This window comes from Trachemys scripta, chromosome 14 (assembly GCF_013100865.1).
Source record: "Trachemys scripta elegans isolate TJP31775 chromosome 14, CAS_Tse_1.0, whole genome shotgun sequence".
Taxonomy (NCBI): domain Eukaryota; kingdom Metazoa; phylum Chordata; order Testudines; family Emydidae; genus Trachemys; species Trachemys scripta.
Genome location: NC_048311.1, coordinates 26,681,394 through 26,706,030, shown reverse-complemented (window position 1 = coordinate 26,706,030; position 24,637 = coordinate 26,681,394). Strand labels below are relative to the sequence as shown.

The window sequence follows — 24,637 nt, the reverse complement described above, 5'->3', positions numbered from 1 at the left end:
TTTGCAACCCAGACACTGCGGCCTTTGGGTAGTGCTGAAGTACACCAATAAACACAAGTGAAACTGACTTGTCTATTTTCATTGTCCAATGTGAAGTGCAGAATCCAAGAAAACAACATGAATAATGAAAATTTGGATTTAGACATTTAGACATGTTAATTTTTCAATAATCTATTGATATTTACAAATATGCCATGAAGGAATTTAAATTATGAAATCAACTTATTTCTGTTGTTTTATACTAAGCACCTATCAGTTGCTCCAGGTGACTGTATAGTTGTTTGTGAATAAAGTAGATCTTGTGATGCAGCATTCCTGGTTTCTTTTTTACTTGCTAACTCACAAACTTCAGTAATTTGCAATGGGTCTGTCAGTTTAAAAGTCTTAGCTGAAAAATATTGTGCCTCAAATAATTAAAATTAATTGGAGATTTTGAATTAAGAGTTGCATATGCTTATGAATTTTTAACCTGTTAGTAGGTAAAACAAATAGGGCATTGGAAATAAAGGAACACTGACAAGTGTATCAAGCCTAAAATAGTTGACTCACCTTCAGGGTTCAGCTCAAGGCTTCACGATTGCACCCTTGCTATCTAAGGTGGCTGCTGCAGCGCATAAGGAGCAGCACCACATAAACACCCTTTTAATGGTTTAATATAAACAGAGAATCCTTGAGCAGCTGGAGATTATGCATGGAGAATGAAGGAAGGCTGAAGAAAAAAGCAGGGCGCAAGAAGTGATGGAACAAGGCAATTGGAGCAAGGGAGAACAAAGTTTAACAAGGGCATCATTGTTACAGGATCAGTTGGTTGAAGGGAAGAGCTATATACATGGGACCAAACTCTGCTGTCGCTTACAGCCATGTAACTTAGTTGGTTTCAACCTCCTGGGCGTAAGTGAGCAGAAATTGGCCTTCGGAGTCCTGACAAACTTCTTTGGTAAAGGAGCTTTCTGTGTCTGCTTTGCAACCTTAATATTATCTTTTTCAAAATATTAGTCCCAGTTTGAGTTCTGAATTCCAGAAGTAACTGCCATCCTAGTTGTGCAATGTCCGTGCTATGTGCCAAGTTGCAGAAGACTAAGGTCCATTAAAGAACCTGGCACGTTTGCTTCTTGGACTCTTACCGATAGTGGGCCACGTGCACAGCAACCTATTTGGCATGTCGGGGAGGAGATTAGCTAGTTCTATCCAACTGCATTGGAAGTAGATTATTTTGTGTGGCTTGACTGCCAGCGTTAAAAACATACCACACTAGTATCAGAAAAGGCTGTGCAGTCGTTGGTTTCTTCTCAGTACAGTCTCTTACACATTTCTTCATTTAATCTGAAAATATGTAAAAGTTAGTAGATTATACATACTTGGAATATAAGCATGTTCTGAGTGAAAATGTGCTTCAACACTATTATTATTTTAGTTATTTTATTTAGTGCTTGTGAACAGGGTTAGATTGACAGCCATGCAATCTAAAGCGTCCACCTTATTCACTGAAACTTGGATGAGAGAGGGGGTATAGAAGGCACATATTTCCTGGTTATCCCTGTCCCTGAACCAGAAAGTGATGTCAGGTTTCTACCCGACTAAAAAGGAACTGGCTGTGTGGGAGTGAGATTATTCCCTCCCCCTTCCAGTTATACTACACCCAACAGATTAAGATGAGAGTGCAGATTGCTGCTAGAATTTCATGATCAATTAATACTTCAGAACTTTCTGTGTCATACTCTGTGCAGGTGACAGTCTGGCTTGTGGTAGAAAGTTGTGTGAATACCTCCTTCAGTTATGGTCTCCCCGCTCTCCCCTTTTATCTTTAAACTCAGTAATGATCTGAAGGCTAAAAGTGAGAAAATACTTTCATGCTTCCCATTTGCAGTGTGCGCAGAAAGAACTCTTTGCACATTAACTACTTTCCATTCCTTTCCAGGTACTACTGATCATGTAAAATAGCTGAGAGTTAAAAGAAAATATTGGTTTTTGATATACCAACAAGCAGTTTAGGTGTCTTGTTTAGTTCACAATTCATGTGGCCATGACAAAGTAACATTTCAGTTCTCTGCTTCATAAGTACTGTTTTTTTTTTAAAACAATACATACCTTCCAAACATCATTATGGTTGCAATTATCATTTGTCATGGTGATTTCTGGGAAATTTTCTGTATTAGTTGTGGGAAAGTTAGAGAGACAAGGTGGGTGAGGTAATATCTTTTATTGGACCCACTTCTGGTGATAAGAGAGGCAAGCTTTTGAGCCACACACAGTCAGAAGTTATGGAAATGTTAGTGTACAGGAATTGGGTAGTATTCATTTAAATATTTTGGAACTCCTCTCGTGGGTTTCTGTGTTTTCTATTGTGGAAGCTACCAGAACCAAACTCTGGGGGGTAGTCTCTGGGGCGGGGGGTTTTCCTCATATTCTTAATGTTGTGTAAAGAGTAGATACAACAGAAATCCATGGACAAGCCACGTTTTTTTGAAGTAATCCCTATAGGCAAAGGCTTTGCAAAATTTGCAAATGGTCTGGCTTTGAGGTGCCTTCTATTGGCTAGCCACAGCACCTGATAAATAGTGGCTGCTACAGCCCTTCCCCTTGTATAGTTGTGTTTGTGGAACTGCACCTTGTTTAAACAGTTTAGAACTAATGGGTTTTACAGGCATAACTCTTGTACTCTGAAAGCTGCAACAAGGGCAGTAGGTGTAAAACTGCAGGTGTGCCAGGCCACCTAGTACAATTCCTAATTTCTCCTTTGTTCAGAATCTCCTAGATCTATATATTGTTCACCCATCATCATGACATCTAGGCATCAAGAAAAGTCCAGTGATTTATCTGGAGCTACAGTGATACCTTCCAACTTCCCATCTGTGCTGTGGTGAAGATAACCAATTTCTCTAATTGTTTGCACTTGTCTAGTACTTTTCTTCATAACATTTCAAAACTCTAAGGATGTGAAGCGTTTTCTGGGTTGGTCTCTTCCTCCTATGCACAGTACTGCAGCCTTAGTAGAGGACCTTTTCAATAATGTTTGAGTTTCTCTCTTGTATGTGGAGACTCCTCAGGAGTTGTGCTGCATCTCCAGGGATTGTTTCTGAGTCTAATCATTTAGATTCTTGCACACTATGGTAAAATGACTTTATTAGGTTTTGATCTTATTTGTTTTTCTCTTCCTGTTGGGTGTTGCCTTTATCTGTAAGAAGCCACAATAAAGCTGTAAGGAACTGACTCAGACCTGCAAACCCCAAGCTGCTAAAGCACCAGCTGTTCAATAGTTAGAAGCTTTCTGTGGGGAATGATGGTGCAAGCCAATGTAAGGGTCTGAAGCAGCCGAATATCCCCTGCGGAGAAAACCTGCCAAATATCCCCAGTGCGTCTTTTGTGACTAAAATATAGGTGTAATTGTTCAAACACTGCTTCTGTGAATTTGTATAGTGAGTAACTCTCCTTGCACACTCAAATTCTAGCGGGTGATATCAGGGCTTGTCTACATTACCGCTGCAGAGCCATAGCATAGACACTTACTGCAACAATGGAAGGTTTTTCCATCGCTGTAGTTAATCCACCCCCTTGAGAGATGGTGGCTAGGTCAATGGAAGAACTCATAAGAACGGCCATACTGGGTCAGACCAAAGGTAAATCTAGCCAAGTATCCTGTTTTCTGACAGTGACCAATGCCAGGTGCCCCAGAGGGAATGAACAGAACAGGTAATCATCAAGTGATCCATTCCTTGTTGCCCATTCCCAGCTTCTGGCAAACAGAGGCTAGGGACACCATCCCTGCCCATCTTGGCTAATAGCCATTGATGGACCTATCCTCCATTAATTTATCTAGTTCTTTTTGACCCCTGTTATGGTCTTGGCCTTCACAACATCCTCTGGCAAGGAGTTCCACAGGTTGACTGTGCGTTGTGTAAAAAGTACTTCCTTTTGTTTGTTTTAAACCTGCTATTAATTTCATTTGGTGACCCTTAGTTCTTGTATTATGAGAAGGCTTAAATAACACTTTATTTACTTTCTCCACACCAGTCATGATTTTATAGACCTCAGTTATATCTCCCCTTAGTCGTCTCTTTTCCAAGCTGAAAAAAAAAAGCCTGGATGGTAGCCAGGGATCAGCTAAGGTGACTCTGGTTTGCCTCAGTCTGTATAGGATAGCATTTGGGCTGGCATGCAAGGAGCTGGTCTGCCATTCTGTCTTCATTACTGTGGGGAGGCTTGTGCTAAAACACAAATTTTGTATTGTGCCCTAATGATGGTCAGACTCTTCTTCCCCTAATCTCTGGAGAGAAGGACTTCGATAGTTGAGGTCCTTCACCCTCTCCTCTTTCCTTATTCTTTCCTTTATTGAAGATGTTGATCCATGATCAGTTCTGCAGCCTGATTGTGTTTCTCCTAGTTATTAGTAATGGCCCCTACAGGAGTTTCCTGCATATGTTTATTTTTTACAGTGATGATACATACTAGATTCATTTCTCAAAAGAAGACAGGAAGTGAAAATGCTGGTTGGGGAACTAGCTGAATCTGTGAGATGATAAATGCTTGTTCAGAGACTGAGTAGTTTAGAAGAACAGAGTTAATCTGTGTAGAGTCTGAAAAGAGATTTGTTGCTTGAGCCATTTTATTTGTGGCCAAATTCCAACTCTATTTGTTGCATTCTGCCTATCTCAATCCTACCGGCAGTTTTAGATAGCTACAATAATCTTCACTTCCTGTCTTTAACAGCTGTATGCTGTTAAACAACTGCTGTGTTTCACCCCAGAGATAACTGCATTTTAGTAGTGGGATAAAGTAATATCTGTTTGAATACCATTTTGTTTGTGAAGTGCTTTGGGATCTTTTGGGGATAAAAGGTGTTCTGTAAAGATAGAATGTTGTTTCTTCCTTTTTGAAGGAAGCCATTTGTTGGGAAGGAAAAATCAAATGCACAGCTACGTAAGTGGGGAATAACTGGCTAGGTGGCAGTACTGCTGAAAAGGATTTGGGGGTTCTAGTGGATCACAAATTGAATGAGTCAACAATGTGATGCAGTTGTAAAAAAGGCTAATATCATTCTGGAGTGTATTAATGGGAGTGCCGTATGTACGACATGGGAGATAATTGTCCTATTCTGATGCCTGGAGTAGGTAAGAGTCTGAGTTAGCAAGTGAATAAAGTGGACATACACACAGGTTATTTAAAATTTATAGTTCAGTGGTTGTCTCCTTAAACGAACCACCACAGGTGTCCAGTATGAGCTTTATCTATTATTAGTTAACCTGCTACATATAGTTGGGCAACATCTGGCATATGAGGATGATACGTACTTAAGTGCAATTAACTTGATGGGCACAGTTTGTTTATGTGGTTTATAGATCATTCAGAACTGGAACATTTATTTAATTTCATAGGTTCCGCTGTGGTGTTTTGTTTTCTTTTTTTAAAAACAACTCAGTGCCCTGCGGATGCTGACAAATGATGATGGATCACTCTGTACAACAAAAAATGTTTGAATGTCTATTTAATTTGTTACAGTTTTAAAGACTGTTTGAACAAATTAAAGAAGTTGCTTATCTATTTTTTTTAAAAGGCCTCTCTTGTATTTCAATGATTTTGAGTGCTTTAAGTATACACTAGCTTAAATGTACATTAGCTCTTTAACATTTTTAGGTGAAGGAAGAATGAATACCTGACATACAGGAGTAAGAAACTTCTATGCTATCTTTCAGTTTGCACACTAGAGACTGCTAACTGAGAACTAGGTGCTGCTGTTCATTAATCATTGGAGGTGAAATACCTAGTGAAATAGAGTAAGATACTATATAGTATCTGTCTTATTTAAAGTACGTCAGAGTGATTTCCAAAGCTGGTAGATACTAGTAGCTCTTAGTACTATGTTAGCTATTCAGACATTATACACTCTGTAGTTAGTTACTTGAACACCGAGTCCTGGACTTTAGAACTTGTATTATCAAGATAGGGAAAGTTGCTCAGGATACTTGGGTAATATATCCCATAGTCTCTCTTCTTTTTTTATTTTTCCTTAAAGTAACATGAGATCTTTAACTTTGACATGGACAGCCTAAAGTATAGACAGACAGGCCCTTGATTTAATATACCACCTGAAGGAAGGTCACCTTTAATAAACAATAGATCACCTTCACCTAGAACTGCATTACAGGTATTGCATTTGAGCTAAAGTTTTTGGTATGAAATTAAATCCATAAATTTCTGGCCCAGAAGAGAAAAGGCCACTGTATCAGCTGTACCAATATTGGAAAGAAAGTGATATCTGGTGATTAGAGCAAGGGATTGGGAGTCAGGTCTCCTGACTTCTGCTTCTGGGCTTGCCACTGATTTATGTGCCCAAGAGAAAATCACCTCACCTCTCTGTGGTTGTTTACCCATTTGTAAAATGCATTTTAAAACGGTTACCTACCTCACAGCAGTGATAGGCTTAATTATCTTCTGTGACATCTGTGAAGATTTCCAGATGAAAAGTACGGTTACAAAGTAGTATTGTGCAAATGATGATATTCAGAAAATTAACCTCCCTTAAATTTATAGGTTTCACTAGTTTTTGTTTTCAAAGTAATTTATTCTTGAGAACAAGAACCAATTTCTTTAAATATTAACTCTTTGTCAATTACACAGTATCAAAATGATTAAAAATACTAATGTAGTTTGCATTGCATGCACATCTCTTGGAAGACATACGGCTGTATTTTTTTTTAATTTTTGCTGATGAATATTGTCAGATCTTGAGCAAATCCCCTCCAAAACAAATATCACAGATTAACTCACATCTTATGTTGATTTTCCTGTTGGGGAGGAAGAATTTAACTTCATGGGAATGAGAAACAAACATAAGCGTTTTTGTTCTGTTAGTGCTGTTTGTTTGCTGAATCTTTAGGCAAACCAGAAAGTTACGTCTGGTTATGCCAGACCAGAATGTCCTGAATTTATGGATGATGATGATGATCCATAGAAAGAAAAGAGTTTGGAATTAAATTGCACTATAATGCTAATGCTGCAGGAAAAGTCTGAAACCTGAAAAAATAACACCATAAGAGAGAGAACAATACATACTGTAGGTTTCACAAAACTTCATGGGGAAAATATTCAGAGTTATGGAGGGTTTCAACTGCTCGTGTAATAGTCATTCTCACTCCTTTTTTTTTTTTTTTTTTTTTTTTTTTTTTTTTGACTTGGTCTGGGAAAGCACCTGTGTAAACAAGGATGGAGTGGTATCTAGTGTTTGACCCCTGCATTCTATTCCTAGATCTGCCACTGACTTGCTGTGTGATATTGAGCAAATTACTTATGGTTTTTATGCCTCAGTTTACTAAACAAAATAATTGGGAACTCTTTGCAAGCCCTGAAAGATCTGGCACATACCCTGACCACATATCATAAAAACCTGCCAAAAAAAGTTCATGTCTTATTGAACACTAATAAAAAACCCAACATGATTATGCATATTAAGCAATAAAGAACAATAGAAGGGCAGGTTATTTTAAAAAGTGAAATCCTGCTGTGGGACAAGAGACCTATGGATGAAGTCTTTGATCTTTCTGTAGAAGCATTTTAGATGGCTATCTTGCTGTTGCATAATCTTGTCCATAAAATATATAAAAATTGTTTTGTGAAACTAACATCCAATAAACCTAATAGCCATACGCATATTTACATGAAATTTAATTGTTAAAAAGCAAATAAATTCCAATGTAAGCACATTGGATTTTTTTTTTTGACTGATAGCACTGAACCATATTATCAAAACTAAAAGTGAAATTTACAATAAACAAAAATGAAATTGATTGGTCTTTTTACTTTTGCATTTCTCAGCTTGAAAATGTTAAATAGTATAATATTGAAAAGCAATTAGATTTTTCACACTTTGTCTTATGATGCTATATTGCTGTTGAAGGTAAGAATAGTGTGGGGAGGTTATTTTTTTTCTTTAACATGTTTCTCTTTCAATCTCTTTTTGTCCAATTTAGTATTTTCAATATTTTATCTAATGCATAATTTTTAAAAATGCTCCTTTTGATGTCACTGAAGAAGGGTAAGGCCTACTTTTTCAAAAGTGACTAGTGATTTTGGGTGTCCAGCTGTGACATGTTAGAGGCCAGATTTTTTAGAGGGCAACTGCTGACCACTTTCTGAAAATTAGGGCCTTTTAAGCATCTCAAATTCGGCACCCAAATATTGAGCCATCAAAATTGCTAGTTATTTTGGGCCTAACCTTTCAAATCTACGTTAAAAAATTAAAAATTGACGGCTTAAAAAGATTTGCACTGCATTTGTCTGAAAAGCATTTTTGTATAGTTATGAGAAGAGGCATGGTGGAGTGGGTAGGGAGAAGTACTGTGCTTTATTCCCCGCTCAGCCACTGATTCTGTGTGTGTAATGGGGCAAGCCACTGTGCCCAAGTCTCCATTTTTTATAAAATGAGGATATGACGTACATCCATTTTTGTAAATGCTTTGAGATCTGGTGATGACTCACTCACTCTCACTCATGCCCGTCACCCCAATCGGGGTATGGGCCGCCAACCACAGATCTCCAGAGTCCTCTATCCTGGGCCATTTGCTCTAGCTGGTTCCAGGTATAGCCCATTTTTATGCTATCAGCCTGAAAGTCGCGTCGCCAGGTGTTTCTTGGACGGCCTCTTTTCCGCTTGCCTTGGGGGTTCCACCGCAGTGCCTGTCTAGTGATGTTGGTTGGCTGCTTGCGTAGTGTGTGTCCTATCCAGCCCCATCTTCTCCTTCTAATTTCTTCCTCTGCTGGAAGTTGACGGGTCCTCTCCAAGAGGTAGATGTTGCTGATGGTGTCTGGCCAGCGGATCTGGAGAATCCTTCTAAGGCAACTATTTATGAAGGTCTGGATCATCGCTCTCTTCATGTCCGGAATACAGCAACAGCTCTCCTGTCAACAATTGTCTCTGTCCAGCTTGCGTCCATCTTGTCTCGCTAATGCCTAGTAGGGTCAGGTTGTTGCTCCTCATCTCCGCTGCGACCTGCGCCATCTTTCTTGACTCATACATGGTCCTCACGTTCCATGTACCGATGGTAATCCTCCTAGTTGCAAGAAGGGTAATCGGCTTAGTGGCTTCCTCACAACTTTCACCACCCAGCATCATGTGTCTTCGAGTTGAAGGCCCTTCTTTTTCCAGGCTAAAAGTCTGTTATCTCTATTGTTGGCGTTTCTGTAGTAAATTAATTTTTTACAGGGTGGAGTTGCTAGCCCCACGCCCAACCCTCCTCCTTTATCCTGACTTGGGACAGGCAGATGGCCCCAAAGGACCTCTCTGGTGGAGTTGATGATGAACAGCACTTTATTTAAAAATATTGTCTATTACCTTTAATCCTCAGTGTTAATAGATAAAAACTCTGGGCCTTGATCTTGCAATGATCCCCATCTACATGAAGCCTCTGCTGCAGAGTTGAATCCACAAAACAATGATAGTTACAACAGACACTGGGTGGAATCTTTAGATCAAGATGGACCCTATCAAGCAGACAGTTTTTCTGTATTGCAAAGCCTGTTAAGATGATGATGCTAGTGCCAAAAATTCATAGAAGCACAGTATGTGGTTCAGTCCTTATTGCACCATTTTTCCCCCCTGGGTATTTTCATGGTGGGTTTAGGATATCCTAATCACATGTCAGAAAAAGGGTGTGTCAAAACTATGCAACACAAGCACCTATATACATATATATGTTTTCTTCTTGAACTCCGCCCTGGGGCAAACTCGTCTGCACAGAATCAATGGCAGGCAAGGCATGGGCAGTGTATTCCCAGTCTCTAGGCAGGATATGCACATGTGCTGTTCTCGTTAATGTTTTACAGTTTAATCAGAAAAGGGTGTTCCTTTTTTATTCTGATGTGTTCTGCTCACATTTGTGCCAGCGTTTCCATTAGAAATCTCTCCAGGCTAACATCCATTGCACCAGGTCTTCGCTTGTGAGCAACTTAGCTTACTCGAAGTCACTTTAAAGGATGTGACTGTAAAATTAAAATGTATTAGATTAAGATTAGATTTTATACTTGTGTATTTTATAAGTGAAGAGATCCGATCAAGTCCAGAGACACCTCTGTGTGTCTCCTGGTCCTGGGCCTCTTCAGATGTAGCTGAATAAAACTGGTTTCAGACTTATGGGGCCATGTAAGCCAGCCCCCCACCTAGAACCACATCACAGACCTACTCAGACATTCGCACCATGTTTAGCCAGTGCAATTCCACTGGAGTAACTGGTGATTTACGCAGTATGAGACTAAATAATTGTTTGTACAGCATTTGAAGAGGAAACATGCTGCATAAATGCTAACTGCTATAAGTAGGAAAAAAACAAAAGATGATGAACTTAAGAATTAGGGACACTTCTTGGTTTCAAAAAAACTTGTCATAATTTTTGCAAGATGATTCAGATGCCCTGTCTTTAAAACATAGCTTCTCTTTTTCCTGCAGTGCCGCAGTTGATTTTATTTGTGTGGAAAGATGCTTTTAAACTGAACATTGATTACTGGCATCATTTGCCTTATGCACTACAGACCAGCATGAGAGAGGCTGCTATTAAGTGCCCCTTGTTGAACAAGTATTACATAGTTTGGTCTATAATACAGTGTATACATATTTTATTTAACTGGAAATGTCCTTTGTCAAACATTAGGCCTTGTAGCTTTTATTATTTGACTGAGTTTGTAACTATATTTCAGCACTAAAATATTTTTCCTTCCTCTGCAACTACAGCAGTTTCTCCGATCCCTGTTTTCAGTACTGTTGTTGATTTGTACTTTTAACTGTTTTCTATGTTTAAATCAAGCTGTTCCATAAATATTCATTATTGCTGTAATGCAACATACATGCTCACCATATTACTATGTCAGTGCGTGGTGCCTAGGAGTTAGTTAAGTATTACTTTATAATATACTGCTATATAATGGGAAAAGAACTAGGGGATATTACTGCAGAATTGATCTGTTCTGAAAACATCCATAATTTTCCAAGGAGAGAGCCACAGGTGAGCCAAAGCTTTTGAGCTTGGCAACTTCATGTTTTGTCCTTCACAAATTCTAATATGGCTAAAACTCTTTGAATTTATCTAAAAATTATTTTTAAAATTTCAGTCATTGGGTTATCAATGCACATAGTTTCACCTTACCAACAATAGTAGCTTGAGATTTAAATATAGTTCTGAAACTTCCCAGACAAGGCAGATGGCAGGCTGATGAGCAATACAAATACAGTTTACAAACAAGGTTATTTGAGTGATAACTGAAGGCTTGTAACAAAATGTATGTGTTGAGGCTGTTGGTATATATTGGTTCATTTTGTACCATGTAGAGAGAGAGGCATGACTCAATTAAGTTTCTGGTTTAGTCTGCTTGCATCTTTGACCCAACCTCATTGTTCTAGTTATCTTTTTAATCGTTTTGGGAAAAAGATAGAATTATATGTATATAATAGGTAGACTCAGACTGTCTGTGCTATGAAAATGACAACAAGTAGTAAACAGTTCTCCCGCCTATGCAAACCAGTGTTGAGAATGATTTCTCCACTGGTATCAAAAGGAATAGCAGAGTATAGTACCCCATGTAGGAAAGAAGTCTTGACACTAAGGGTAAAGTTAATGGTAAAACTTCCATTGAATTTAACAGGGCCAGGATTTCACTCCAAGTGTCTACCACAGCTTATTTTTGCAGTGTTGATACAGCAGGAGGGCTGAGCTCTGGGAGCAGGAATAGCCAAGAGATATGCTGGGGTCGAAATGAGTGCTCACATTTTAGATACTTTAGTTTATCTCCTGATTGGTGCTAGCCATTCCTCAATTTTCTATCTGGCTTTGCCATTTCCTCTGTCATTCAGTTTTACTGGGTGCCCCTGAGTGACATTCATCCATCTCTACTATACACAGCTGCCTAGCAGGGATTTGGTAAAACAGTTTGTCTTGCAGAAAGCAGACTAATCCTTACATGCAAAAGCAAAGAATCTTGACTTTTTGCAGCATAAAATAATTAAAAGTAACAGATTGTAAACACATTATACTGTAAATTTATGGGCTCTTCTTTTTCAGTGCTATGGAAGCACTAGCTCGGTGACTGTGCCAGAAACGCTGTTGTTTGTTTCAACCCTTGATGGAAGTTTGCATGCTGTCAGCAAAAGGACAGGATCAATCAAGTGGGCTTTAAAAGAAGGTGAGTACGAGGTGTCCTCCTGTCTTCTGTGCAGTAACTTCAATAACTGTATATAATTTTACATATAATGCTGATACACATATTTTACCAGGACAGTAATGTTCAGCTGATTATGAGTTTTTAAATACTTCCTCACAAGACATACTTTACAAAACCATGATAAATTTTGTACAAAGGATGAACATAGGGGTGCAGAAGCCAATAAAAATCTTTGAAACAGATGTAGATACTGAAAGACATATTCCTTAGCTCTGCTGTTCTCCTTCTGGACATGACTTCATATCTAACTGCAGCATTACAGTAATCATGTTGATCTGTATATTTTCACATTTGGATTTTTTTAAATCTGATTTTTTTCTTTTAATGTTTCAGAACATTTAGGCAGAGATTATTGATATAATTACTGTACCAAACATTTTAGTTCAGGCCTGCACATTAGCAATATTTCTACAGCTTTATTTGCCTGTGGACATAATGTTCCCTTTTAAAGTTTATTCTTCTGCACTGGGTAAAGTGATTGTGACCTTTTTTTTTTTGTGTGTGGATCTGCAAGGATTTTTTAGTACTTTTGTCCCTTCCAGATTTGATTACCCAACCACTACTACAGGACATAGCTTTCCCCCCATCCAGCTGTGGGGGAGCATAGCAGTTGCACTAATTCTCTGAATACTGCAATAGCTCTATGGTTGCTTCCAAATGTGATTGAAAGTGTTGAGTCTGATTTATAAAACTGTACACAGATAGGCTTCTGATTACTTGAAAGAGAGTCACTCTCTGTATGTGCCACCATAGCAACTGAGTCATGGTATAAGAATCTTGAGTAGGCACCCAAATATCATGGCATGATGGGTGCCTTATAAGCCTCTGATTAGAATAGAGGTTCCCTGGGGTTCTTCTGCTGATACCCTGGGAACTGGAGGCAAAAGATTTGTAGTGGAAGGCTCTTAACCCTGGAATATGCTTCTCCCACTGGTACAATAAAGCCTAAGTCTATTGAACTAAAGGGCAGTATGTAAAGGTCATCTCTGGTCTCTGCTGTGTGCCTGAGGGAGATGGCATTAGGGATATCACAAGTTTAATGGTTCAGGTCTGTCATTGTTGACGTTGAACAAGTTGTGTGCTAGGGACTGCACACTTTTATAACTTAATACATAAAATAATAAGAAAGAGACTCTTATAAGAATAGCTTTTGATCCGTTTTTTCTTTGTGAGAACATGGCATTTAATACAAAATAAAATGGTTGTGGTTGGACTCTGGTGGTTGATTACACATGAAAGATATATTTGAGATGTAGCCCTTTCTCCTCACCTTTTGGAAGTCCATTAGAAAGCAGCTAAATGAAATGTCACAGTGATTGCATCATTCTGCTCAGTGTTTGTAAACCAGTTGCCCTTTCAGTCAGCAGGCTGAGTTGGTGGCGAAAGACTGTGCTAGTCTGATCTCTGTGGTCCAAACCAGTTCTTCTGTCCTTATGAGACTGTTCATTGTTTGAATGTAGTTCTAGCAAACAAGCAGTTATTTTTATAAGAGCACAAGGAGCACTTTTTAAACCCCTCTTATCCACAGTAGAGTAGGAAATGGTAAGTTAGTGAGCCAGAAATGTCAGGAATCTTAGTTTATGGGTATCCTCACAATTTTTTCCCCCTCTGTACCAATATTTTCACCCAGGTAAATGTTGCATTGAGATCCCCTCTATCCCTGAGCAGTCTTGATTAAAAGAATGAAAATTACTACTCTCTTAATTCACTATTGCCTTGTTGCTTGTAGCTATATTAATATTAAGAAAAACTTTAACCTATACTGACAACACAGCATATGTGCATACAAGTGTATAGCCGGGTCCACTGTGGAATTAGACTCGCTTGTATATACTCAGTGCAGAAGTTGGCCTTCACTTGTAAGCAGCCTTATTAAGGGGAAGAGGTTTGGTGCCTCTGATGAAGGTACCTAACTGATGAAAATAAGAGAGGACACTAAGTCCAGATTGTTTCAGTTACTCCTCCTTATAAAAAAAAAGTTGCCAAACACCATTGGTTTTTTAGGTACATTAATGTTCTATAGAACTGGATTATCCAGTCTGGTGGTGCTAGTTTTATTTTGTTGACTGCTTAATATTCTGGATCCTTATCTGTGTGCAGTACACCCAACTAGTGTTTTGTGAAGTGCTTATCACCCACTAGTTTGGTTCTATATAACAATGAAAACCACAAACCTCAATGCACAAATATATGGTAATAGTCACTAGCATTGGAATTAATTTAAAAACAAGCTGCATCCTTCTGGGTTAGCTTAGTGAAACTTATGAAATCTCAACGGGCAAGGAACTACATGTATGAGCTGGTAATTGAATTTGGAAATTAGATTTTTAACTGAAATTGGCATTTCTGAAACTTCCGTTGGTTGCTGCCAGGTTGGTGAAAAGCCCACATTAAAGATGTGTGACAGCTGCAGTACTGGGAGCCCAACATCAGCGTTGGCTAATCACCTACCATCCTGCTCTAATGCTGGGTTAAATACCAGAAGAACTGTAATATTAGTACTGAATTTGGTATGTTTACTATATGTCGTGCTGTCTGTCTCTGTTAACTATAAGTTTGTAACGCATACAAAACTTTTTGTGAAACTTCTAAGTTGTACCCACTGCCTGGGTTCTCTGACAGCTGCTTTGTACCCTAGATATCGGAAAATTAAGCATATGTTGTTGTTCACATGACTTGAGATACTCTCGAGGTCACCTACAGCACAGTGAAATCACTTATCAGTGACATAAGATTTTGTTATTACACTTAAGAAGTTAGGTGTTTAGCACGACCAACTGGTATAGTACCTTCTTGTTAAAAACAAAACAGCCATGTGTCTTCATGTGCTAAAACTCAGTATTAGGAAGTGGGGTTATTCACATTCTAGTAGTGCTTAAACAAACATGAACATCTTTCCAGTTACAGTTTGTCCTGATTAGCACTAAAACCTATTACAGGAATGCAAAGTAAATGAACTAGTGCCTCTTATCACCACAATAACCTGTTTGAGTTTCCTGCCCTCATCTAGTGCTGCCAAGAAAGGTGATTTGAATGCTCCTGCTCTCTTCTCCCCATGTGCAGCACAAATCAACTGTCAGTAAACAGTGAGCGAGGTAATAGTTTAGAAAGGAAAACACATTATACAGTTACCTGCAGTGTGAACTGTGGGCTCGGTTACTGCAAGGTGCTGAGTGCCTTCAGGTGTCAATGGGAATTGGGGCTCAGCACTTTGCAGGATTGGGCCCTCAGTGACTAGCCATGTAACTGATGGTGCATCATCATATGCACTTCACAAAGATGGTCCTAGAGTTGTTAGGAAAAAAAAATGGTAGTCCCATTCTGGAAGAGCCTTTGTCCCTGGTGGAGCCCCACAGTCCAGCTGTAGCATTTTGAGGCTCCAGCGTGTGGACACCATTTCTGAACAAGTCTCTGAAATGCCGTCTCTGATCAACAAAAGGAGAGGTTAGTTCTGAGCGGTGACGCACTCCTTTACCTTCTCCTTTCACCATTGTCAAAACACCAAGCAAGCTTCCTCAGCACTGACAGCCTGTCTGTGGAATCCAGAGACTGGGTATCATCAGGCCACTGCACCAAACAACGATCATTTAAACAAAGCTATGATTAGGGCGAAATTCAGGCAATGTAAAGTTGCACTTTTCACAAGCTGTTGAGCAGTCTCCATGTTAGCTTGAAAGAGTTGCAGCTCTTTCCACTTTAACTTCTTCATACCATTATTGCTCATAAAATGTGAACATTCACCCTTCTGATTGGAATCTGTATCAACAATGTCTTAAGGGACTAATCAATAAAACCCTCTGGATTGAAAGGTCCTCTTCTTTCTTTTAAAACAGTGGGGCTCTGCAGTTAGAGATGGCATTGCTGCTGATGCTGCTTCTGTGTCACCTCCTTAGTTTGTGTTGCAAGGCTAGGGTGCAGCAGTTCAGACTCTATTCTTATGTGCTCTTGGTTAAACATATCTGACAACTATGCAGTATTCTTTCTATAGAAGATGATGGAATCAATTACCAGCAAGCAACCAGTAATGAGCCTACGAGTGACTTATTGGGCAGCCTCCTGCTTTGGTCACAAAACTATAATCTGTGTCACAGTGAGGGAAAGGAAATCTCTCAGAGCAGGGAAGGCTGAGCTGGAGAAAAAGTGCAGATGAGAAATCTGAGAGCATTACAGTAGGAGGCCCAGAGCCAATTGGCAAGATCGGATCTGAAGAATGGTTCTCCCCTGAATGTCGTCAATGTAATGGTCTGTATTTTAAAAAGTCTTATGTCAGTGGTCTTTGTTCAGAAGGTGTTTCGTAAGTAGTACTGTCCCCCCTGCCTCCCCAAAAAGCACTCTGGGTAGTCTGTTAACATGTGACTTTATGTTAATAAGCAGCATCTTGAACAGTGAAGAATTTAAGTACGAAGTGTTTCAGGGTGCTATTTTGGGTATATTTTGTCTTTGTCCTTCTCCAGTTTATTTCTTTGCATCCTTTGTCGCTGTCCTGGTTGGAACAGTCTCCTTGCCCTTTTGCCCCAAATGATCCTTCTCTTCATTTTCCCTACCTACCTAAAATCCATTTCTTCCATGAAGTGTTTTCCAAAGGAATATACAACATGCACAGGTTTGAGGCTATATCTATTGCCAGTGTAGGTTGGTTGCTTGCTTGCTTTGCCTTTACCTTGTCCCACTAGTCAGTCAGTGTGAAGACTCTTAGAGTATGTGTGATTGGCACAACTGTTACAAATCTGCCAGCCAGGCCAGATGTTCTTGGTTTGAAATTGGAGTTTTCTGTCTCCTGGGTGGACAGCTTGCCAGAGCTGACCAGCCCCACTGCCTCATAGAGGTACAGGGTGGTGAAGTAACTTGCCCAAGGTCACCCAGCAGATCAGCGGCAGAGCTAGAAATGGAGCCAGGTCTCCAGAGTCCCAGTCCAGCACCCTTTCCATATTGCCTCCCCTAGCCTAGTATAGAGTGTATTGTCTGATTTGGAGTGTAAGCTTTGTTCTTTTCTGCACAATTTTGGGCATAGTAACAGTTGTCAATATAAATTATAAAAAGGATCTTGACCCTCCAAAGCCTTACTGACATGACTAGCCCATTGAAGTTAAGGATTCATGAATAGAAGTTGCAGGTTTGGGCCCTTTTTATAATTTATATTTCAAGCACTGTTAGTGGATTCAGATTGGGATCTATAGATCCTACTGTAAAATAAATAATAATAATTCCCAGCCTTGGAGGATTGTTTGGTACAGAATTGCAGATCCAAAGATTAAAATCCATAGGGACTTTAGAGAGAGAAACTGTTAAATCCATGAAAGCGATCAACTCCTCTGTCCTTCGCAAATTCCAGAGGACTGTGAGTCAGTGTCTCTAATCTTTTCGAAAGAAGTTGCAACACTTAGCTGGGATGACACATACTTTTTAGCCCAGTCCATTAGCCCACATCTTCTGATGAGACCCTAGCTCAGAAACCGTTTTTTCCAGTTCATTCTACTGTGGCAGCAACTAGTTCAGTTGTTGTTTCAGAATCTGCCACTTCTCCTTTTTCAGTCATTGTTTTCATGTGTTTCTGTTCAACCTAGAAGCACGTTAAAATGATGGAAATCTGAAGTGATATCTCATGCATTTAAAAAGAACTGTCAAAGGGCAAATCTCTCCTTATCTCACTTTTTTTAATGAGGCAGAGAATTTAAAGCGATAGATGTTTATATACAGCTTTTAGGATTATGCCATTTGCTAGGAATTATTCTCAAATACTACAGATATGGCAGGGTGTTTTTTTTTTTTACTTTAAAATTCCAGGCTGTGCCTTCAAAATACTGTCTAGAATAATTCTAGACAGTATTTTGGTCTGTCATTAGTAGGGTCCATCTACAGTACAATACAAGCAGAACTGGGTCAGGGCATCCGACTGCTGCCTGGTTATAATGTTATTGCCAATGAGATATAACTGGACCCCATTAATGAGGTAAAACCACAGACCATCATTATGTAAATGGGCCCCCTGACTCTGTTCTTGTAAGTGGGCCCTCGGAGAGAATCTAGAAGCAACCTCTTATTTTCTAACCCTTTATTTTTCCAGCCGATGGTTTTGTAATACTACAGATCTTTTTTTAAAAGAGTTGCAAAAATGGAAACTGGTTAAATCTCAAGAAATAAATTATTTTCTACTCCTGCATCATCAGGGGTATGCACTGAATGACCCTGCCAACCGTTTTTTTCATCTCTCAACTCTGTGAGTTAGCTGTACTTTTGAGGGCTTTGACAGGACTGTGGCAGGCGTGCAGCTGCTGTGTTTAATAATCTAGGAATAGTGAGATGCAATAATGTGATGTAATGGTCAGTGAAGTGAAGTTGTTATATATTGAATGATATGAATGTTGTGATCTAGTGTAATAGGGGCACAGCGCAAAAAACAAGCAGGAAAGCAGCACAGTAGATGTAGATAAGCAAACCTCCCAACAAATATGGGGAGCAATTACAGGACAAGGGCATACTTCCAGGCTCCAGCTTGAAGTGAGATAGCTTTGACAGGTTGGAAGCCTAGTGATCAAAAGGACACTGAACTGTTAAAAAGACTTGGCTGGGGGGAGAGTTGTCAGCTGCCATTCAGGGAGAGAGGCTGACAGAGAGAGAGGCTGGAGTTTGAAGGAGCTGGATCTTTCCTAGATTCGGGGAATGGTGAGCCTCAGGCAGAAGCAGGCATACATCTAGACGGGCTTATTGTTTTAAGATCCGTTTTCTCTTAAATACTTCGGTTCTAAATAAAATGTTTCTTTAAGGAAGCTGTCTGGTCACTGGTTACTGCTGTCATTGTTCCCAGAGGAAACAGAACTGTAGGCATGAAGATAAGTCAGGCCTGCAGAGGTAATCACGGTTGATCACAGGGAACTGCAGCCCAGGGTCTGGTCTGAGAGTGGAAGAATTACGTGATTCCACCCCAAGAGAGAAGTGATGGCTCGAGGCCCAAGACCTGAGGGCTGCACTCAAAGAGCCTAGTAACTATGACAAGGGTCTTCTTCATTTTAGCCCATTAGGTAGAAAAAGCTTGACATCAGTTCTAGTAGGATAGTCGTCTTTATTTTACTAGTCTGCTTGTGCTAACATTGGAGCTGCCAGAAGATGAGATATCAATGAACTTGGATTCACAAGATTTTCTTTTTTTTTATCCCAAGGTAACTTCTTATTTCAAATTAAACTTTGAAATAAAGTTGTAGTATGTCCCAAACCACATGACAGAGAATAAGAAAAACTTCACCCTCTGTCACGTGAAGGAAGTTTCACAAGGGCATTTAAACTTTAGTTAAAGATAATGTAAGTGTTCAGGAAATCAGAAAATTTGTTTCAATGGATGAATTGAGACAAGTGGATGTGCACAACCAGTCTTTCTGTATAGACTGTATTATGGGTAAAGGAACAGAAAAGATTTTCCTCAATCAGGTTATGCTCTGCTGCAAGCAGCCTCTGGAGTGAAAATGAATCAGATCCATATTTTTGATATATAGGCGGCTGTTTCTTATGGTTCATATGGGACATTTAGGCAATGTTCTAGGAGGCCATTAATGGGATTGGTGTTTGGTTTTTTTGTGCAGTAAGTATTACAAAATTTCATGTCCCTTAAGTATAACATCTTAATCTAGTCCACCCGCCTTGCTAATTTTGACTCTTTACTAAATCAAATTACCATCATTGAGGGGGGGTAAGTAAAAGCTGGAATTCTCACCTCTAAGGAATCACTATTTCCCTTTCTTTGAGCCTGAAATCATGATGCCAGGAAAGAAAGTTTTAAGAACTTTCTCACAGTCGTGGTGATATCTTTATAAGGATCTACCTGAAATACTGGAGAACGTACTTTTTACATCACAGTGGAGCTCATTATTTTCATAGCATTACAAGACTTTCTTTCCATATTTGGGGACATGCAACAATGCTACAGGAAAGATTGATTGAGGAAGGTGAGATGACATTAATTGGATTTCTGGTGTTGAGACTTCAGTCTCTTGAAGGGAGTACTATTGGTTGATGAAATTGTCATGATTGACACTCTTCTCTAACAGCTTCAGAAAGCTCTGAGTTTAAGCTATGGGTGTGTGTGCCCCTGTCTCTTATATTGCTTAGTTATAGTTGGTAGATAAAATCGCTGCATATTCTTGGGTTAAGAGCCCTTAGGTAGTAGGAAAGGGGGAGGGGAGCTTTACTTTGAGCTGAGCCTTGAAGCGCATGCCTCTTGAGTAGGTTCTCCAGTATTAAAAGATGAGTTGAACTCAAGGTCTTTTAGTCCACAAATCCTTTATGGAACTTAGGCTGTTTGTAATTGAATTCTAATTTTTTTGCAGGGAGAGGAGAGCTAAAACTCTCTTTGCCTAAGGTTGTGGACAAGCCAGATTAGGGTGACCAGATAGCAAATGTGAAAAATCGGGACAAGGGGTAGGGGATAATAGGATCCTATATAAGAAAAAGACCCAAAAATTGGGACTGTCCCTATACAATCGGGACATCTGGTCACCCTAAGACAGACTCCAAATTAGAATCTAACCTTCTGACCGTTCCTGCAGTTGTTCAGATCAGTTAAAGCCTTTTCTCATACATTAGTTGAAAAATCTGAAGTCTTAATCTATACGAAGAAAAAGCACCACATCCTTTCCTGTTCCGTTTAGAAGCAAGTTGTAAAGTAACACATAATGATGGATTTCGGCAGTAAGAAGATGAGAGCAGCCTTTAAATTAAAGGTGACATTTGGAATTAGCTTTGAGTGCATGCTATAGTATGTCAGTGAATAGTGTAATAGAAAAGTTGAAACTTGATTCAGATCTCACTAGTTATACACCATATTTGTCAATGGGCTTACTTCTCACGTTCATATAAATAAGAGACCCTTAGACTAAAAATGTCTGAAAAGTTTAAAGGAAGAGTTGAGGCAAGAAATAGTCACCTAAGAACTTGTCTAGACTAGGGAGTAAGTGATTTTTAAAACGTGCAATGTTGTACTGAGTTTAATAAAAACCCAAAAAACAAATATACCATTTCAAAACCAAAGTGTACAGGTTTATCATCATGAGCGATCACTTGAGGAAGCGATGATCATAGATAGGGCTTTTAGCAGCATTGCTCAAGTACTGTGTCTTAAGACAGACTGACAATATAAATCTTTGAAATTACCAAAGGCAGCTTGTCTTCCCACATCAGAAATTTCTGTACATAATCAGTTCATCAAGAACTTGCAAAGTCACTTGGTGTGTGCCTCAAGCAGTGCTTGTAACATTTGAATTAAAGTTTGACTTAACAGAAGCATTTGCCATTTACTGCTGATTTATGATGCTCTCGTATCACCAAATAACAATTTTTTCCCCTTCCTGTGAGGTCATTGTGACTATAAATACCTTAGCCTATAGTGGTCCTATCTTTCTCCCTTTAGTCTGTTTCACCCGGATTCTGATGGATACTTATGGTTTCTGATCACTCTTTAATTCACAGGGGTCTTTAGTTTTTTTAGTGTTGAGTTGAACCAAAGCCTACATCAGGCATCTCATGCTTTTTCTTTGCTACGCATCTTCAGTGAGGAGATGATTTGGAAATCAGCTTCCCACAGCTCCCATTAGCCAGGAATGGCGAACCGCGGCCACTGGGAGCTGCGAGCGGCCGTACCTGCAGACGCTCAGGTAAACCGTCTCATGGCCCATTAGGGGCTTACCCTGAACAAGCTGTGAACCAAGTTTGGGAACCCCTGTATTAGATGGATATTTAGATGGAAAGTTTGCAGATAACAAGCTTGGAAGGGTTGCAAGTGCTTTGGAGCATAGGATTAAATGTCAAAATGATCTGGACAAACTGGAGAAATGGTCTGAAGTAAATACGATGAAATTCAATAAGGACAAATGCAAAGTATTCCATTTAGGAAGGATCAATCAGTTGCAAACATACAAAATAGGAAATGACTGCCTAGGAAGGAGTACTGGTGAAAGGGATCTGGGGGTCATAGTGGACCATAAGCTAAATATGAGTCAACAATGTGACACTGTTGCAAAAAAAAGCGAACATCATTCTGGGATGTATTAGCAGGAGTGTTGTAAATAAGACACAAGAAATAATTCTCCTGCTCTACTCCGCACTGATTAGGCCTCAACTTGAGTATTGTGTCCAGTTCTGGGCGCCACATTTCAGGAAAGATGTTGACAAATTGGAGAAATTCCAGAGAAGAGCAACAAAAATTATTAAAGGTCTAGAAAACATGACCTATGAGGGAAGATTGAAAAAATTGGGTTTGTGCAGACCATTTTTTCCCCTGAACAGATGAAAATGAGTTGTTGCAGTTTGTTCTTCTATGTAGCTGGGTGGAAAAATTATTCTGATTAACCAAACAGGCCTGGGGAGATAGTACAACTAGGAATCGCTTAGCTGCTCTATTTCAAAGGTCTTTGAAATGTAATTGCTTTTGGGGCTCATTGCTGTGGCACTTGGGCCCACAACAAATCAAATATAGCCGTACATTATATTGTCTAAACCCTATCCCTGTCCTGCCTCGACCAACCCTAATTACACCTCTACCTCGATATAACGCGGCCCGATATAACACGAATTCGGATATAACGTGGTAAAGCAGTGCTCTGGGGGGGGGCTGCACACTCCGGCGGATCAAAGCAAGTTCAATATAACACGGTTTCACCTATAACGCGGTAAGATTTTTTGGCTCCCAGGGACAGCGTTATATCGGGGTAGAGGTGTACTAGGATAGTTCATCGTTAAGTAAATGATTGATTTCAGTAGGTAGTGTCCTGGTTTCTGCTTTCTATGACATATACAAGTTAGTGCAGTGGTTCTCAAACTATTGTACTGGTGACCCCTATCACATCACAAGCCTCTGAGTGCGACCCCCCCTTATAAATTAAAAACACTTTTTAATATATTTAACGCCATTATAAATGCTGGAGGCAAAGCAGGGTGTGGGATGGAGTCTGACAGCTCGTGACCCCCCATTTAATAACCTCATGACCCCCTGAGGCATCCGGACCCCCAGTTTGAGAACCCCTGGGCTAGTGTGTAGGGGCATCAACACTTTAGTGCCATGGCCTCCCTGGGTGATCTAATCTACAAGAGTAACATTGCTGAACAGCATAACAGAGCGCTGGCTTCACACCCATGAATTGGGTTTCTTCCAGAAGCTTTATGTGCTTTTGAATTAAACTGCTCTGTCTGCTTTAAGAAAGAATCTACTCCGTCATCTTTTAGGATTTAAAAAGCAAACGAAACTCTGGATCCTGTCGCATTTTGAACTCAGCAGCTCTGTGGGGCTGTTTAGTGGAAGGGAAGAAATGGCTGAAGGTATGGGGGAAGCTCTGCTACTGTTCTTCAGATCTAGCAGTGTGTGCACTGCAGTACATAGGGAGTGGAGGGACTTCAGGGTGTCCACAGGCACCCTGAATCATGAGTCTGTTGCCCTTATCTTGCATAGCTCTGCTATTACTGTAGTGTATTTGAAATCTCTAGTACATGTGCCAGCTTCCCAATCAAAGTCTCTCATAAGCGAATGTTTGAGCCCTTATTTCCTTCCTATTGCATCACTTTGTGTGTGTGTGTGTGTGTGTGTGTGTGTGTGTGTGTGTGTGTGTGTGTGTGTGTGTGGAGAGAGAACTGGTGTAAAAGATAAATAAGAGTTGCTTTTTGCAGTAACTTGTTTGGTCAACGTTAATCCGTTTTCTTTATTCATTGAATTATTTTAATTTTTTTATTTTTTGGAAGCAAGAACCACCTTGTTTATTTTAAAAGCTTTCTTACAGATGAGGGTGAAGGATGCATGCTTTGTGCACACAGTCCTCTTTCAAATGCTGCACACAAGAGTATATGCTGCACACTTGGGTATCTCTGTATGTTGGCACCAGTATTGTCAACCCCAGGCATTCAGACCTCAAGCCCCAAAACAGTATGAAGTTAGCCTAAAAAAATCAGGAGATTAAAAAAACAAAAACAACCTCGACTTTTTTTTTTTATAATATGCCTACTTGTGAGAGCCTTTAGGAATCATGTTTTCAAGCTTTCCTCTGTATCCAAAAGGTCTAGAAATTCCCTTTTTTAAATGGAAGCTGTAATTGTCATGGAATCACAGGAAATCCGGGATCGGGCTTTAGGAAAAATACTAAATACTGCGAGACTTGCAGTAAAATCATGAGAACTGGCAATGCTGAGGAGAGAATAATGGATTTTTCCAGTGAAACTTCCCCAAACATCATTTAAATGCACTTTTCCTTGAGTGTTCAGATGATCCTTTCTGTCACAGACAGATGTGAAGGAAGGTTCTTGGGACACTGTGGCTTTTTTCAGTGACATTTTAATTTGTTAAATTATTCCAAAGCCCATATATTTTCCCTGGGAATAGGAAGTTGAAGAGGGTTGTTCTGGTTTAAGTCTTGATCTGCTTCTGCTTAAATCAGTGGCTGTGTTCCTGTTTATTTCAATGGGA

General features: G+C 39.6%; 1 protein-coding gene across 1 annotated transcript in view; it reads left to right on the top strand.

Annotated features, from left to right (window-relative positions):
- The window catches only part of ERN1 (endoplasmic reticulum to nucleus signaling 1), a 57,988-nt gene that overhangs the window by 9,660 nt on the left and 23,691 nt on the right, over positions 1-24,637 (top strand). Inside the window, exon 2 of the mRNA XM_034789841.1 lies at positions 12,042-12,162. Within this exon, the coding sequence (XP_034645732.1) occupies positions 12,042-12,162 (121 nt within the window). The remainder of the gene's footprint in view (positions 1-12,041; positions 12,163-24,637) is intronic.